This window comes from Phyllostomus discolor, chromosome 10 (assembly GCF_004126475.2).
Source record: "Phyllostomus discolor isolate MPI-MPIP mPhyDis1 chromosome 10, mPhyDis1.pri.v3, whole genome shotgun sequence".
NCBI lineage: Eukaryota > Metazoa > Chordata > Mammalia > Chiroptera > Phyllostomidae > Phyllostomus > Phyllostomus discolor.
In genome coordinates, this window is record NC_040912.2 from 23,771,477 (window position 1) to 23,790,551 (window position 19,075).

The following is a 19,075-nucleotide window of genomic DNA, read 5'->3' on the forward strand; positions in this document are numbered from 1 at the left end:
ACTGCTGTACAGACTGATGGAGGGAAGATGGAAGGAAAAAGTAAGAGTAATAATCACAAATGTTAACTAGATAGTCTACATAAGAATATCACCTAAGAAGTTTCCTTAGCCTAACCCCCAACTCTAATACATTAGCTCCAGGATGTCCAAAGTCAACACTTCAATGAACACCCCAGGAGAACTTGATGCAAGCAACCCATGGCCTCTGGAACACCAAAAGCTGGCACCACATGGGACTCTCTGCTACAATTTTTTTTAAAAGTACCTTGAAAAAGTGTTCTTTGATAAAAATAAGTTAGGAAAAAAGATAAATAATTTACATATTTTTCTAAACAGCAGTATTTCTGAGAGTTTCAATAGGCTTTTGAATTCCCCCAGGAGAGAAAATAACCATGCTGTGACATTTCCTAAAATTACTGGCCGTGGGATATTTTCTTGTTTTACCCACCAATAACTATAAGATTAAAACTTCTACACAAGAAAGCCAGAGACAAAGAATAGGATGAAAGCAATTAGACTAAATTAGAAAGTTATAAAGCTTCCTTATACTTCTAATTCTAAAAAATAGGATCCTCCTTTATGTTAACATAATACTAAACTATGAGCACATAAATATCCCTACAATATGTACACATTTCCCGCTACATAACTCCAAAGGTAATGATGACAATATCAACCATAAGGATTTCTCTAAACAATAAACTAGAAAAAGTGTTTCTTAAGAGGATAATCTTTATAGACATCTACATATGAAGTATCTACATATGAAGACCTCTAAGATCTTAAGAATAGCTACAGATTTGGAATCAAACAGTTACAGAAAATATTTTAGAGACAGACAAACAAGCAGGCTCATTCGAAGAAGAAAAATTCTCTTTACTTCATTTGTAAACAAAATATATTTGTAAAGCCTTTAAAAAAGTTTACAACTTGTGAAAATTACACACACAAAAGCTTTCAAGTTGACCAGTTTGGAGCACCCATAATTAACTATTTCAATTATCTAAGAGACAATTCCAGGATTTGCCTCATCAATTTCCAACGAGCCCATAACACAAAAATGGATGAAATAATCAAGGTGACTTCTTAAATGAGATCTTTTAAGTGATTCCAATATAGAGGGTTACTACAGATTAAAGAGAACTTTTACTTTAAGAGAAAAAAAATACTCTCTAAAACTGAACAGGTAACAAAACAAATGATGACAACTAACCCTAAAAAAGATATATCTTTACATCTCCCTGGGCAGGGGGCAAGAGCGCAGATTTTTGACAGCCTTGGCTCAAGGTAAGAAAGTAAAATGTCTCCCCAAAGAATTCATAACTGCGAGCCAGCCTTCATGGGTTTGGCGCAGAAATTCACACAACTCGTGTAACGGAAAGGATGTACACCAAGCTTCAGAGCTCCCAGGCATCTGGTAATAACAAATATGAATGTTTCCTGGAAGAAATTCTTTAAACTTTGGCCTCAAGGAATTTTTAATGTGAAACAGGCTAACAACCTGATAGGAAAACTAGAAATGACTTGAATATACGTTTCCTAAAAGGAGAAATACAGCTGACCAAAAATATAGATGCTCAAAGTCATTAGTTTTGAGGGCAACACTAAATAAAGCGACGATATACTATTTTATATGTATACACTGAAAAGCATTATGACAGTGGACAAAACAAGTTTGGGAGCAAGGGTATCATTATGCATTCCTGGTATGAGTGTAAAACTGCTTCAGGAAACATGGGAATTATCTTGAAAAACTGAAGATGCAAATATTCTACAGCTAAGCAAAGCCATGCCTTAGCATACACCCTAACTCCTTGTAACGGTGCTGCAGGAGCCCTTCAGAGAAATATTTAAAATGAAATTGCTTATAAAACAAAACAAAAAAAAAGATGCAAACAACAAAAAAGACAATCTATAGAATAAAATACAAAATAAATAATGACCTATTTTTTACAGAAAATCACACCTTAAGTGAAAATAAATGAGCTACAACTATGCAAATCAGCACGTATGAATGAAATCAATATAATATAGTCAAAGTACCTAATAACAGAAGAAAGTAGTTCAACTCCATTTGCACCAAATTCAAAACCAGGAAAACTATGTATTATTTATGAATGCACACATTTGGAGTCTAATTAAAAGAAGAGAATGAGAAATATAAAGCTGAGGAAGGAGGTGACTTCCAGACTAGATGGATGGGAATGTCATTACCCAGGAATTCACAGGGGACTTCAAAAGCTTTAGTAATGTTCTATTTTGAAGTTGATCAGTATGTTCATTATATTAATAACGGATGTTCCTTATTATTATGCTTTAAGTGGAATACATAAACAATAAATTCTCAGGTATGTATGGTATATTTCATAATGTAAAATAATACAGTCTTAAGAATAACCAATAGCAATACACATGTTTCTTCCTCTGGCCCCTGAGTATATGTTCGCCCTTTGTCTTTCTCACCTCTGATGTTTTCGTCTCGGAATTTTGTGATCATTATGATAAAGAGGGAATAAATTACCGTGTTTCTTATTGGAATCTTCTTGGGCTCTGGAGGCATGTCCTGTGGAACGAATTTCACCGGTTCCTTAATCTGCCTCCTTGATCGTTTGGTTCCATCTGGTAAGGTTTCCATGGCCATGTCCGCTTCCATGTCGCTGCTCCCAGCCTGGTCACATTCCGAACACTGCCTACATAGAGGAAAAGTGTAAGTTCATACACTTATTCTTACCTTCTAGTGTTGGCATTGCTTTCTAGAAACACAAAATTCAGGTATATGTGAAAAATAAATAAAAACATATATGGGTATATATAATCACAGGGTATATAATGACTATACATACAGAAAAGTATGTATACTCCTATAATAACAAGTATATAAGGCAATTTGATGTAATCCTATAAGTGTACTAAGAACATATGTAATGATGCTGCATGATTATAACACTAGAGATTTTACACTGATTAAAAAGGCATCTTTTTGGAAACCGTGACTTTTATTTAAGTGACATGCTGTGACACCTAAAAATCAAAGTCATTACTGACCCTGACTCTACTCCTGTCACAGTTATCCTATCTTTTAATCTTATTTAATGACAAGCCACGATGAATATGCCAACTAAGAAAACTCTGTAGAAACAGATTCTAAACAGTGTTGAAAAAATAAATGGGTCATTTTAGTTAGTGGCCCATGCAACTTACAAAAGAGGAAACATAAACTTACTCATTAAAAGAATTTAATGAAGCATTTTCAAAAATATGGGGAAGATGACAGAGTAGGAAGCAAGAGAAATCTGTTTCTCTAACTAGAAAACAGTTGCACTAGCAGAATTTGTCTGATGTAACTGGTGTCTGCTGAAGGCTTGCAACTTTCAGGGAAAGGCTTGCACAGGCAAGCTGTCATTAATTTTGGTCAACTTCAGCTCTGCGTGCCTAGCAGCTACTCAATCTCTCTCCCAAGCCACCTGGCAGGCAGCTGTGCTGCACTAGCTTATACACAGTAGTTCAGAGCCAGGTGAGCAAATCGAACCCTGACTACAAATACCGGAATCTGTGCTCTGATTGTTGATTGATGCTTTTGATCAGCAGAGTGTAGACAAAGATGTGGGTGACCTCCTTCTATTAGTGCAAGGCACTCCCTCTTGGTCTGAAGTGACTTCCAAGACTTAAAAGACCAGTGTCCTTTATGCCTCCACCTTTATTTTTCTCTTCTTCCCCTTTTGGGAGCCAAACATTAAAGGAAGCTAGGACATTCAAAAGTAAGGACATAAACTAGCCAAAGTAGGAAGTGGCCACGCTTGCCCAGGGAAAAGCTAAAAAAAGACATGAGAAGATCATAAGTTTACACCTCAGTCTAATCCTCAGCACAGAGAAAGCCCACTGTTAAACAAACAAACAAACAATAACAAAATACAGCATATCATGGGGATATAGGAGAATTTCATTTCCAGAGTTACCACATTATAAAATTTCAATGCCCAGCAGTTGACAAAAAAAAAAAACAAAAAAAAAACAAAACCACCTTAAGGCAAACAAAAAAGGCAAAAGTATAGTCCAATTAAGGGACAAAAATTAAGTAAACAGAGAAACAGAGACTGTGTCAGAAGACTTGATGGCAGATCTATAAGACAAAGACTTTAAAACAACTATGTTAAAGATGCTCGCTGAAGTGGGTTGTGGAGAATGTCTGGAAAACAATGTATGAACAAAATGGAAACATCAATAAAGAGATAGAAAGCCAAAAAATAAATCAAAAAGAAATCTGGAGCTGAAAAGTACAATAATTGAAATTAAAAATACAATTTTCATGGGAAATAAGGGAGATTTAAGCACATAAGAATCAGTGAACTTGAAGATAGGACAGTGGAAATTATCAAGTATGAGGAACAGAAAAAAAAAGACTGAAGAAAAGTGAACAGGGCCTAAGCTTCATGTGGGACATCCACAAGTGGACAAGCATTTGCACTGTGAAAGTCCCAGAAGAGAGAAAGGGGCAGAGAGAATGTTTGAAGATATAATGACTGAAAACTCAAATCTGATGGGAGACATAAGTATAAACATCCAAGAAGTTCAACGAAACCCAACCGAGACACATTATAATCAAACTCTGCAAAGAAAAAGATACAGACTCTTGAAAGCAGAAGGAATTTCAGAATCATCACAAAGGATTCACAATAAGATTATCAGCAGATTTCTCATCAACACTTTGCAGGCCAGAAGGCACTGGGTAAATATACTCAAAATGTTAAAAGGAAAAAAACCTGTCAACTAAGAGTTCTATGTCCAGCAAAACTGTCCTTCAATAGTGAGAGAGAAATTAGACATTCCCAGACAAACAAAAGCTGAGGAAATTTATTACCACTAGACCTGTACTATAAGAAATGCTCAAAAAAATCCTGCAGGGCAAAAAAACAAAACAAAACAAAACAAAAAACACCTCACTATGTATTTATCCATTTAGCTCTGAGACACTAGATAGTAACTCAGAGCTGGAGCTGTATGGATATATAAAGACTGCAATAAAGTTTAATACATGGTCAGAAAGCTAGTATTATTGTTGTAACAATGATTTTCAACTCCACATTTTGGTTTTTACATGACACAAGAAACTAATACACTGAAAAAAAAAAAAGGTATTGCCTTAAAAGCTAGTATTACATAACTTTGACTTGTAAGCACACGTGTTGAACAAGAATCTGAATAAACATTTCTCCAAAGGTATACAAATAGCTAATAAACACATGAAAAGATGTTCATTACTACTAATCATTAGAGAAATGAAAATTAAAACTATAATGAAATACTACCTCACATCCATTAGGATGACTGCTCTACAAAAAAAAAAAAAAACCCAAAAAAAACCCCAACAGAAAATAACAAGTGCTGACAAGGGTGTGGAGAAAGTAGAGTGCTTGTGCACTGTTGGTGGATGTGTAGAACAGTAGACACTTAGGAAAATAGTGTGATTGTTCCTCAAAAATTTAAAACTAGTGTTACCATTTAATCCACTGATTCCCATTCTGAGTCTATACCAAAAAGAATTGAAAGCTGCATCTCGAGGACACCTTTGTACACCCACATTCACGGCAGCATTACTCACAAGAGCTGCAATGTGGAAGCAACCCAAGTATCCATTGACCAGTGAATGGAAAAGCAAAATGTGGTCGGTACTTACAATGGAATATTCAGTTTTTAAAAAGAAAGAAATTCTGCAATATGATACAACATTCGTGAATCTTGAGGACCTTGTAGTGAGTAAAATCAGCCAGTTACAAAAAGACAAATACTCTACGATTCCATTTAGATGAGGCAAAGTAGCCAAAACCAGAGTCAGAGTAGAATGCCAGTTGGCAGGGGTTGGGTGGAGGGAAGAGTGGAGAGTTACTGTTTAATGGGTACAGAGTTACAGTTTTGCAAGATGAAAAACACTATAGAGACTGATGGTTGCACAACATTATTAATATATTTAATAACACTGAAATGCATATCTTAAAAATGATTAAAATGGTAAATTTTATTATGTATATTTTGCCACAATAAAAAATGTGGAAAACATATGAGTTACATTAAAGAATTAAAACTGAAAGACCAGTCTAAATCTGTGCTGTCCAACAGAATTTTACATGTTAGAATTATCTGTATCTGCTTTGTGCAGTACAGTATCCACTGGCCCCATGCAGCTATTGAGCACTTGTAATGTAGCTAATGTGACTCAGGAATTGATTTTTAAACTTAAACTATAATCAATTTAAATTCAAATAGCCACATGTGACTAGTGGCTAACATCCGAGCAGCAGAAGTCTACACAATGACTGATGGACATCTTGATAAGTCATACCAAGTTGTTAAAAGTAAAATTTTTTCATATATTTTCTTCAAATGTAAAGGAATTGTCAGGAAGTACTTCTCTAAAAGTCTAATTGATGAGCATCCCCTTTATAAAAATGTAATAACATATAAAATTATATTTGATTTTGTTTACATGTTTATATCAGTACCTTTGAATGAAACTTATAATTCTTTTACCAAGTATTTTCAAAGATCTCTTATCATCTGAATTCATGCTCCAACAAAATTCATATCTCTCACTCATTAATACAGTAAAACTATCAAACTAATATTTATTTTTAATTAAAAACAGCTTTAAATTTTGAACTCTAATAACAGAATTAAGTACATGTGCCATTTGTGTTGCTAATACAAGCCCATTAATTGCTAAAATGCAAATTAATATTTAAGGCATTAATCTTAATATCTTAAAATTCTCATTTATTTAAGCAAAGCTGTTGAACAAAAATTTTAACAGTGAAAACACTGACCAATAAAAGAAAAACAAGGAAGTAATTTATCATGTGTTCCTTAAAATTTTTTATATATCTATTACTAGAACAACCAAGCATTTTATTCCTTGGAATCATAGATTACCATGAAAATAAAAATATAACTCAAGTGTAATATACAAAATTGCTTGTTTTTCCCATGAGTCTTTAGATGAGAGTAAAGGTTCATTTGAAAAGTAAACAGCTTATGGAATCTCCTAATTGAAATGATGAGTATATTTTGAAATAATCTATTGACAGCCCTAAATTGTGAAAATCCCATTAGTAAATAATAAAATACAAAAACCATCAAAACAGAAGTACCTATAGAAAGATATCAAGTTATATCACAGAAAGAAACCAGTTCTTTGCCTTTACAGCATATAACCTTAATAATAATTGATCATTTTCACCAAATGAAGTGAAAGGTAGTCAAAGTTTCCCAGAGAGGTCCAATTCTTTTAACATACATGAATTTCTGAGGTATTTAGGGTAAGTCATTGTGCTGTGTATTTTTTTAATCGAGTTATTCCCCTTATTGTCTCATTTTGTAATTATAACTCTTGTCAGGGCATTCTCTAACTTCTCACGTTTATTCTCATCTCCAGCAAAAGTAATACATCCAGGTGACAAAGAAACTTGCTTTTGGAGAACTGTTATGCCCTGGACACCACAAAACACTAAATAACTCAGAAATCAAAGGAAAATATAACCACAAACATAGACATGGCTTGCCCAATTCAATCGAGTTACATAATGCCCAGAGGAAAGTCACAGTTACCTTTCATAATGTCAAAACACACACCTGGCTTCTCTTTATAGCCCACTAAACTACTATCATCCATGAATTTAGCTAAACTCTCCTTAGTCCTACACATTTTAACTTAATATACTCTACTAGGGAAGAGAATCCTATAATGTGTAATTCCCATGCAAAATACTAAAGGTAACCTTAAGTAATCAAAACATTCAATTAATTAAAAGTAGATTTTTTTAAATATAATCAATGAAAATTCATTGTCTGGAATTTATGAAAGAACAACCTCAATACTGAAATGCCAAGAGATTTTTCTCAATGAACTATATACCTTGTTCACCTCCAGCACCATACTATAACACATATTCAGAATAATTATGCTTAATGTGTAATAATGCTAAGTATGCTAATTTATTTGTAGAGAATATTTATGCATAAGCTAAAGAAAAAATAACTATTAATATTTAAATGTAATAAACCTAGTAATACTCTATTTTCCAAATTTTATACAAGTTCATGATTTACTGCTTTTCTTCTTTATAGACAACCTCTTTTAATCTTCAAAGATTCCACACTATAGTTTCTTTTCTCCCCTTTATCCAATGCTTTCCCTTCTTTTTAGAGGAAAATCTTCATAGGTGCCTATATAAAACTTCATCCGGAAAATCAAAATCAAAATGAGATACCACCTCACCCCTATAGAATGGCTGTCATCAAAATGACAAGATAGCAAGTGTTGGCAAGAATGTGGAGAAGAAGAAACCCCGGTGCACTGTTGGTGGGAATGTAAAATGCTGCAGCAACTATGGAAAATCGTACGGAGAGTACTCGAAAAATTAAAAATAGAACTATCATATGGTCCAGCAATTCCACTTCTGGGTATACACATACACCCAAAAGAATGAAACCACTATTCCTGAGAAGGTACCTGCACTGCCATGTTCAGTGCATCATTATTTATAATATTCAAGACATGGAAACAACCCATGTCCATCAATGAATGAATGGATTAAGGAAATGTGATACACACACACACACACACACACACACACACAATGAAATGTTATTCAGCTATAAAAAAGAAGGAAATCTTGTCATGTGCAACAACATGGATAGCCCTTGAAGTCATTGTGCTAAATGCATAAATCAAAGGCAAATACTGTATGATCTTGCTTATATGGGGAATATGAAAAACAAATAAACTATAGATACAGAGAACAGACTGGTGAATGCCAGGGATACATAAAGAAAAAATAATTCTCTAAAACTTATAGGGGTTGCCAAAAGTAGTTTTACAGTTGTGAGTATGCAAAAACAGTTTATTCTTTTATTATTAATTGTGTATTATTTACTTGTATTAAAACTGTTAATATAATTAAACTGCTAAGCAAAGCTAAATTGATTTTAGAGGCCAAAGAAAATATGATTACTAGAAACTAAAAGATATTGAAGTTTTGGGGTTTTTTGCTACAATTTTATTTTCTACTTTCACTTTAAAACATTGCAGCCAATGCAGAGGACTCGAAGTCATTTATGTCTCTTAAAGAGAGCCTTCACAAAACATCCCAGGTTATGTTCTTTGTTCTGAAGGTCTTCCAAAATCGTTCACCCACTAGGAACCAGAGCTGTGCAGACAAGTTCATAACCTCATTGAAGGAGAGGACTGCATAGCTCCATGTCCAAGATCATGACTCAGCACCCTGGCCCTGGAGACTAGCAAACTGGCTTTCAATTTAGAAACCTATGTAGGATGTTTATTAACACTGCTGGCATGCCAGTAAGATAGACTATTATCTTCTTAAATTTTGGTTTCAAAAACACATAAATATAAAGAGAAATACATTCCACTACATTTGAGAAGAGCAGACCAGTATAAGTGTCTAATGACAAATTGATAAAAGGACATTATGAAAAAGAAATCCTGTAAAATGGTGAAAAAATGGAAGCTCACTAACAAAATGAACAGAGGCAGCTTGATGAGATAGAACAATGAGGTCAAAACCACGCTTAGTATCTTTGAGAAACATGCAACTTTTTGTATAGGTTACCGTTTAAGAATCTGGGGTTCATTCTTTTCTAAAACTAGAAAGGTAATTTGTATAAAAAGAATACCATGTCCACTACAAAGTTTTCCATGTCCTATATTTTTCCTATATAGAATCAGCCTATTAATTTGAATGAAAATCTGTCTCTCCCTTGGACTAAAATTAAGGAAAATATAAATTTATCATAGGTATCATAAGCTTTTATCAAACATCTGTAGTGATTCAATATGCACAAGTTGAGGGGAAAAAGGTAAGAAACCTGTCAAATGTTTCTAGATTTGCAAAAGAAAATGGTGGAACTTAAATATGACTAGCACAAATGACAAATACTAGGAATAAAGCCTTCAGTAACTAATTTAGAAATAAAATATTAAATTACAAATAAAATGAATAGAGGGAAGTTCTTTTTTTTTAAGATTTTTAAAAAAGATTTTATTTATTTATTTTTAGAGAGGGAAGGGAGGGAGAAAGAGAGAGAGAGAAACATCAATGTGCGGTTGCTGGGGGCCTTGGCCTGTAACCCAGGCATGTGCCCTGACTAGGAATCGAACCTGTGATGCTTTGGTTCACAGCCCACGCTCAATCCACTGAGCTAAGCCAGGCAGGGCAAGTTCTTTTTTTTTAACTTCAACATCTCAAATTTCCCCTTTTTCCTTCCCTTTGCCAATTGCCAGCCCACCTTCCCTCTGGTGATTAACATTTTAAAACAAACAAAGCATTTGAGAAACTTTTTTTTTTAGAAATTCTCACAATAAAGCAAAAGAAAATTACAAAAACACTAGACAGTTCATGTATAAGAATCCACTAAGATACCAAAATAGCCTCAATTAACTTAAAATGCATTAAAAAAAACTATTACAGCTTTATTCATATAAAACTATAATAAACACTTATGTCTGAAGCATTTTTTACCACAAAAATAGAAAACAGAAACAATGTAAGGTGAAGAACATGTTAATTAGCTTGATTGTGGTGATTATTTTACAATGTGTACGTATATCAAATTGTTAAGTTGTACACCTTAAATATATACAATTTTTAATGGTCAATTATGTCTCAATAGAGTTGGATAAAATATTTATAAATGATCAATTATAAAATGTGCCAAAAACTTTTTATGAAATAATATAATACTTCATCTTACGCTGCTGAAATGAAGCCAACCCAATTCTAACACCTAAGTTTTCTCCATTTTACTTACCAATAACTGTTTTTGGTCTTTCTTGGCATCCTCGTAAGAGGAGGGTCCAGACATCCAAGGTGGTAATGGAGTTTGCAGGTATCACAAAGTAAGAGGAGATGCTGATCATGGTTCTTCTTACAGATTCCACAACTTTGAATAAAGGCAGCAAATAAAGTATTAAAATAATAATTATCACATTGAAATTAATATATAGCATATTTTATAAATTTGAAAATCTTTCAATTAATTTGATATTTCTTTTGTTTGAAATCAAAAGGCTTTTCACTTTCTATAACACATCTTTTTTATAACATCAATAACTAATTCTAAATGTTTTTGAGGATACAGAAAAATAGCTTGGATCTAGTATAAATTTAAATAGTGCTAGACATAAACCTTTTAGAGTGGTGCATGTACATTTATTCCCAACACATTCTTTATCTTAATTTTAATTATCATTGAAAATCCACTAAACATTAGCTCAATTTTTCTCCGAAAGTATAATTAAATAAAAATTTTCCTATTTTCTACTTCCCCAAAACTACAAAAGAAGTGATTTTACAAAGAAAGTTGAGTTTCTTTTCTACCATTAAGTATAAATCTTTCAAAGAGCCCTCAACATGTAAATAAGCTACATATGTGTGTATGTATATTTTTTGAAAAGGCATGCACACACACACACACACACACACATATATAATGTCTCTTTTCAAAATCAGACTTTGCGTCTTAAAAATATACTATAGCTGTTTACTTCAGAGAATGGGGTGTTTTACTATTCACGTTAGTGTTATTTTGGATTTGGGTTTTTTTAAGGAATCTAACTCTTCTTTTGCACAAAGGCAAATTTACAACCTCTGAGAGCACACACACCATGACCTAAAAATCTAGAGTATATTTATTTATACTGGGAATGTAAAGACTGAGGGAAACACTGTTGAGAACCTAAAAGTCATCCGTGTACAGAAACAATGATGTTTGAATTTTTCAAATAATCCTAAGGGAAAAAAGAGCACACACACACAAAAAGCAGCAACAATAAAACCAGTATTTGGTCTCAAAGTTGCTCAGAGTAAAAAAAAAAAAAAAAATCACCTAAAATATATCCAAAGTAAAAATAAAATCTAGTGATAAAACTCATAAGTACAGTGCTATGCCTAATGGACCAATTTTGTTTGGAAAAAGCTGGATTCAGAATGTGCTAGTCTTCACACAGTACACTAGTGGGCTTTTCCCACATTTTAAGAAAGTTATTTGCTATTACCTATGGAGGGAGACTTCAACCAGGAATGGAAAGTAATTATAAAGATTGATGTTGTTGCTATTGCTGCTATTTCTGAAAAAGGAAGAGGTTGTATGGACATTCATGTGTTACATAAGCATACATACATGTTTACATAAAGATACACATTTGTATGTGTATGTATATACACACAAACATAAATCTACTAGCATGTTCTAAACTTTTTTCATTTAATCAGTTACATTACAGAAAAAGATCATTTGGGGCAGTGAACACACAATACAGTACACAGATGATGTGTTGTAGAATTATGCACCTGAAATCTGTACCATTTTGTTAACCAGTGTCACTCCAATATATTCAATAAAAAAAATTTAATTAATTTTAAAAGGTCATAACCTGTTAAGGCACGGAAAGAAGTCTTAACTCTGTAAAATTACTACAGTGATGAGCACTGTAAAACAGTGAACCAAAAATTAAAGAACAAAAATACTATGAAAACAAAATTATTACAGCTGAGTATAGAGGAAAAAAATGCAGGCATTTAAATCTATACCTTATCTTCATTTTGCACCACTACACAAAGGCAGTAATTCAGAGTATATATATAATACCCATCACTGTCTAAAAACACATGCAAAACTCTAAAACTCATTCACCAAGTAAAATAAAAGTGCTCGTTTATCTAATACATTGTTTAATTATTTATAAAAATAATCATCTACAATATTTAGTCACTTTCCAATTCTCAAAATTGGACCTTTCATTTCCATGAAGCTTGCACATATTTCCCCAGTTCTTAAAAGGATACAAAAAGTCATTTCATTTATCTTATTAAAAGAGGTATAAAAAATCTCTTACATCATAAAACTTGAACAGAATCTTTGATGAAGGTACTAATAAAATGAATATTAAATGCATGTAACTTAAATTCTGATATGGACGGTTTTCTCTCAAATACTTGAAGCATCTTATAACTAAAAGGTCAATTGAAAAAAACAAAGTATTAATCGGTCATAATTTTATTACTTGCCTATAAAGTACTGTAGGAAGAGCAGATGTCTTTTGTGTGCCTCCTTCCTTTTTACTTGGTTTTCGCTCCTTGGGTGCCCGCAAAATTGCCGGTATGTTCAACTTCTATTGATTTGAACAAATGCAGTTTACTTTGTTTTAAAGAAGAAATGTAAAGCCACATTTTCCTCTCTATGCCATTCAAGTAAACTGAAAGTGCTAGGGTTGTGAAGGGGAGAATTTTTACCAGCTATTACACCAGCAAAAAGGATTAAAATGAGTTTTTGTTTCACAGTTACTTCCATTAGAAACCTCTAATTACATACTTCCATCCATTTTCAGTGGAACACTGTAACATTATGAAAATTAAACCTCTGCTTCAGCTTTAAAAGGTAAAAGACAAAGACAAGCATTTAAGAACATTAAAAATACACACACAGTATACTTGACAAAAAGAATACTGAAGCCGTTTATTTTCCTCAACATCCCAGCTACACTGGTGCTCCATAGGTTAATTAGAAAAATTATCTTATTGGACCAAACTCTCCACAAAGTGAATGAGATTCTCTCTGGGTTTCTACTAATCTGTAGTATACTGGTTTCTCAGACAGCAGCCATCTATCAAAGTCATTTCTCAGTGGCCTAGTGGGCCGGCATCTGTTCAACCAACTGGAAAAAAGTGTCACGCAAGCAGTACAAATGAATTCTACCTCTGCTGTGTATTTTATATTTGTACAAGGAAATCTGTGAACGTCTGTTAAGTCATTTAATAAATGAAAATGCCCTTTTATAGCAGATTCGTATGAGACACACTTGCAAATCAAGCCAAAAGATAATGCTAGCTTGGCAAATAAACTGATAATAGGCTTGCACTCAACATTAACTTCTCTAAATATAAAATATAAAACACCACAATCTTCCAGAAATCCATCAACCACCTATCAATAGGAACAAAGGCCAATTCTGCATAAGCAAGTATTCATTCTCATCTTTGAAATTATGTTATTCATTATAAGCCACATGCACCCTGTTCACAAAAGCATCCTCAAAGCTATAATTGCACAATACATGTCGTATTACTTCCTAAACTGTGTCTACATAAATTGTATGATGAATTTGACTCTTCATAAACCTGTGAAACAAGTACAAAGAAAGGTATCTGTTCTTTGAAAATCACCTTCACAAATAAAACTACTTTCATAATGAAAGGACCACAATGAGTCTCCATCATCCTTAAAAATATACTGAAATTACTTGAATGAATTCTTAATTTATGAATTACATACACTGTACGAAAAAATCCAAAGAAATCCATTTGGCAATGATTTTCCTTTTAACACTAAGAACATTAACAGGCTAAAAATGTTCAAGGATAAAGTAATTTTTTTCACAACTATAATAATACCTACTAAAAGAGAAAAACTACATCTTATCATTAAAATTTCCAAAACCAATTCTTACACAGCTCAAAAGCAAATCAACATGAAAACAAATCCTTCAAGTTTGCCTTTTCAATTTTACATTTAAAAAACCCTTAGATGGGTTTTTAGTTATATAAACCCAACTTATATATTTAGTTATATAAGAACAAGACAGAAAAAAATCTGACAAAGGATCTAAAACTGCTAAATTGGGGGGCAGGAAGATGTGGTGGGAGTTTATTCACACTTCAAATCCTAACTTCAGCACAATGACAGGTCAATCGGTTGGAGCAAATGCAAAAATTTTGCCAACAAGATCGCTGTTAAAACAACCAAATGAAACCCTAGGTTCTCAGTAGGTAGCTTCTCATGCTCTAGATGTGTTCTAGGCAGAAATCATTATCCCAGGGGGTTATTCAGCTCTAATCACACAGAATTATTCAGTTAGCAACGTGATAGTTGTATCAGAGATCTGATTTTTGAAAACAACACAGAGAACCAGAATGGAAGGAGAGAGCAATTGGAAAGAAACTAACCTGCCCTGTGATTCTGCCTAGTAAGGCCCATATTCCTTGCCCTTCACTTCGAAGTTTCCCATTCAGGTTTTGTAGTTCTTCTAAAGATTCACACAGCTACAATGCAAATAATTTTATATTAGTAAACCATTAAAGTACATAGTAAAATGTGTGAAAAATTAAACAACCTATCAATATATATCCAAAAGTATCTATATTTATATCTTCTATAGTTCTAATACATTTAAGTCACAATTCCACTGAGAGATGGGGCTGTCCAAATTAGTTAAGAAGCCTCAACAAAAGGTAAGCATTTTAGTTTAGCAGTTTTACTAATAACAATACCTACATTTGTATATTGCTATAGTTCACTACATTATTTTACACATATTTTTGCTAATTAATCCTCATGACTATCAAAATGCATTTCTACCAAATCCCAATGAGAAAACTAAGGAACATAGGGTTTAAATGACTTGGCCAAGATCATAGAACTAGCATGAACCCTCAGGTCTTTTGAATTTAATCCCGGTACTCTTTTCACTACCATGTGGCTAATTACGAGATATTTCTTCCTATTAAGTTTTTATCACTTAAAATGTTAGTTATCTAACAATAAGTTAATACCAGTTTTATATGCTCATGTTACTTATTACCTAACATTTTAGCCACATCTCGCTTTTATACGATCTTTCTTTTTCAGCACCTTCATCATTAGAATGAAGAGGTAGAGTAAAATTTTAATTAGGAGGTTTTTTTTAAATCAAAAGTAACATTACAAAACAATTCAAGATAAAAACAGTAATTTTATTTTATTTGTTTTTATTAAATTTATTGGAGTCGCATTGTTTAATAAGATCATACGGGTTCAAGTGTACATTTCTATGAAAGAGGTCTATCAATTGTACTACTATTGTGCCCACAACTCACATATACACAATGGAATACTACTCAGCCATAAGAAAAGATAAAATACTGACATTTGCAATGACATGGGTGGACCTTGAGAATTTCACATTGTTATGCTTAGTGAAATAAGTCAATCAGAAACAGCTAAGAACTATATGATTTCACTCACATGTGGGAAAAATGGTAATTTAATAATATGTTTCTAAGTTTTCTACAAACTTAAGAGAAGTTCGATAGTCCACAGGGGTTAGGAATCAAGAATTGAGTCAGACTGCTTGGCCTCAAACACCAATTCTATGGCTTGACAACTGACATGAGCCTCTAAGCAAATTACTTCGCCTGTTTAGGACTCAGTTTCCTCCCCTGAAAATGGAAGCAATTAGCATAACCCACATTAAAAAGCTCAAGTGAGAATTTAATGAGTACATCTACAGTTCTCGGAACTGTGCCTGGCACATAGCAAGTGCTCAGCAAGGTGTTAGAGATGTTAATGAAGATAATGCAGGGAAGAAACTGAAGGGAAGGACCTAAAAACCCCAGAAGAATTTCAAAATGAAACATAAATAGAAATGCTGTAAAATCACAAAAGAAATCATCAGTAAGATATATTGTCTGTTTTATAGCTAACTTACCTTATTATATTCCACATGAAGCTTTTCTTGTTCATTCTCTAATTTATCCTTTATATTCTTTTGTTCAGCCATGTTTTCCTGAATTTGAATCATGCGCATATTTCTCTCTATTTAAAGGAAATATCCAATTTTACTTTAGTAGAAAATAAAAGCTAATACACAAAATACACAAGGAAACTACCACAGAGCTGATCACATGGATAAACCAACATTATTTAAAAGTTTTAATTCTATTCACAAATACATGAACCTAGCATTTTACAATAACCCACAACTTATTAGGAAAATAAACATGCCTTTGCTTCATATATGTAGCATGGATAATAAATTAAAAATTGACAAATGTCAAATCTTGTCATTAGCAAATTGTTCTCATTGAAAATGTGCACGTATCAGTGTCTATACTGACCAAAATAATAATTCACAAAATCAGCAGTGAGAGCAGGTTGCTTATGCTTTCTCCTTCCATCCACACTAGAACTAGTATCTGAATTGTCCACCGGGAAGATATCTGTACTGATCCCCATTAGCTCTGCTTTCCGCATCAGTTTACGGATGGCTGAAGCACTGCTAGTGAGTGGTCTGGGCAATTTCTCTCTGGGAACCCAGGCCTGGGGTCTGGTAGATCGAGCTAGTTCTGCTTTGGCACGATACTGCTGCAGCCGAGCATTGATCCTTGCCTATAAAAAGAGTATACAAATCAAAAAGATATTAAAGTAGAATATACTCCTTGTGCTTTTACTTCCATACTTAGACAAAGTAAAGATAACCAGAATTCCCTCTATCAAGGCAAGTTATATCTATCCACCATAAGATACACTGGTCCTTAAGGTATACTATATAATTCTTGGGTTACAGTAAATTAGGTCTACCCTTAGCAACAACTGTCCTACTGTATGAACAGAGTTGTCACAAACTAATGTGATTAAGCTGAAGTTTCTCTTCTTAATAATTGGAATAGTGTCCATATATTTACTTAATTTAAATAGAAATACATTTTAAATGATGGGCAAACTGATCAAATCCTTTGCAATAAATAAACATCAGAACAGCCTGAACAAGTTGTGATCAACATATCACACTGATAGAATAACTTCTTCTAAGCCACTTATTCAGTGTATTAGGAAACATGCTTTATAAATTGCTGCTCTGTTGACTTGAAAAGGAGCAATGCATTTAGCTACAAACTATACTCACCATTTAACTGAATGGCAATCTATTTCCTAAGTAACTAACCAAATGTCATAACTATATTTCACATGCCATTGGCAAATACACACGAGTTCTGAAATACATAACCTCACAAGAATAAACACGAGTTTCGGCATAAATTGCATACCTGTGCTTCCGGTGACAGCTGCTTCTCTCTTTCTTGTAAGGACATTTTACAATAGGACTGTAGAGCCAGGTAGTTTTTCCTCTTCCACTTTCTGTCCAACCTGTCTGCATGCTGCTTACAATAAGCAAAAAATGGATCTGCTATGTCCTACATCAAAAAACAGAGGGGGAAAGTGAATATTTTTATTCCAAAGGGTCATAAAAAATCTAACACAAGAGATAATTTTTTAAATACTCTCCCACATGTCAGTTATTTCTAAAACAGATTACAAAACTAATTTATATACATAATGATAAAAATTGCTTCTTTAGAACCTTAATCCTGTATATCGATATCAACTTAACAATTTTTTTTCTTTAAAATGTCTTGTGGTTTTCAAAATACTATAGTCAAATCTTATATTATATCTAATTATAATGGTATGCCTTTAAAAATCTTGTTTAAAATGAACAGGGTTTTAATAATCTTAGGTAGAAATTATCATTAAATATTAAAGTTACACATACATAGATTAATATTATAAAACAACCAGAACTAGCCAGAACTAGCCAATGCAGATAAGTGGGACATTTCTAGCCAGCTAGCGATGCGTGGACAGTCTAACCAGGACAACAATGGATTAAGAAGGCCAGGCCCTGTCAATAAAACACTTTAGGTATCCCCTTTCATTCTTTATATAACCCTAAAACCATAAATGGAAACACAATTTTCTCATAGCGATCTTTCATGGCACTAGCCCAATGAGTACATTATTTTATTCATAAAGAGTTGGGTACAAAAAAAGATGAAAAGAAGGTATTTATCAAAAATAGAATTTTTTAAAAAATACAGAGCCTAAAAAAGTAATCTACAGTGTAGATTGCTAACAAAATGACAGGTACTCTCAAGGATAAGAAATAAAGATAAGCATCCATATAGTTTGTGTTTAAGTTATAGTAAAGGAATCTCTTAGTAAGGTGGGGTTTTACAACTCAAAGAGAAATAATGACACACACACACACACACACACACACACACACACAGAAACGAATGAGAAAGAACAGAAAGAGAAATAATAACTTTAAAAGAATCTAAAATGTCCTCAACATTGAAACAAATGTATGATGCAATTTTGTAGTGTGACACCCACAGATCCCAATAGCATAGCACTGTAGATAAGAACACAGAATTTGGAAATATAAAACCCTGGATACAAATCTTGG

General features: G+C 33.1%; 1 protein-coding gene across 9 annotated transcripts in view; it reads right to left on the bottom strand.

Moving 5' to 3' along the window:
• Positions 1 to 19,075, bottom strand: part of PHF14 (PHD finger protein 14) — a 183,221-nt gene that overhangs the window by 128,249 nt on the left and 35,897 nt on the right. For all 9 annotated transcript variants that reach the window (XR_004899612.1, XM_036010574.1, XM_036010572.1 and 6 more), the window contains exons 8-14: positions 17,874 to 18,020; positions 16,944 to 17,214; positions 16,535 to 16,641; positions 15,015 to 15,110; positions 13,080 to 13,183; positions 10,822 to 10,953; positions 2,522 to 2,690 (exon numbers count right to left, since the gene is read on the bottom strand). Coding sequence is in view for 8 of the 9 variants with exons in the window: in XM_036010574.1 (XP_035866467.1) it covers positions 2,522 to 2,690; positions 10,822 to 10,953; positions 13,080 to 13,183; positions 15,015 to 15,110; positions 16,535 to 16,641; positions 16,944 to 17,214; positions 17,874 to 18,020 (1,026 nt within the window). In the remaining variant the exon portion in view is untranslated. The remainder of the gene's footprint in view (positions 1 to 2,521; positions 2,691 to 10,821; positions 10,954 to 13,079; positions 13,184 to 15,014; positions 15,111 to 16,534; positions 16,642 to 16,943; positions 17,215 to 17,873; positions 18,021 to 19,075) is intronic.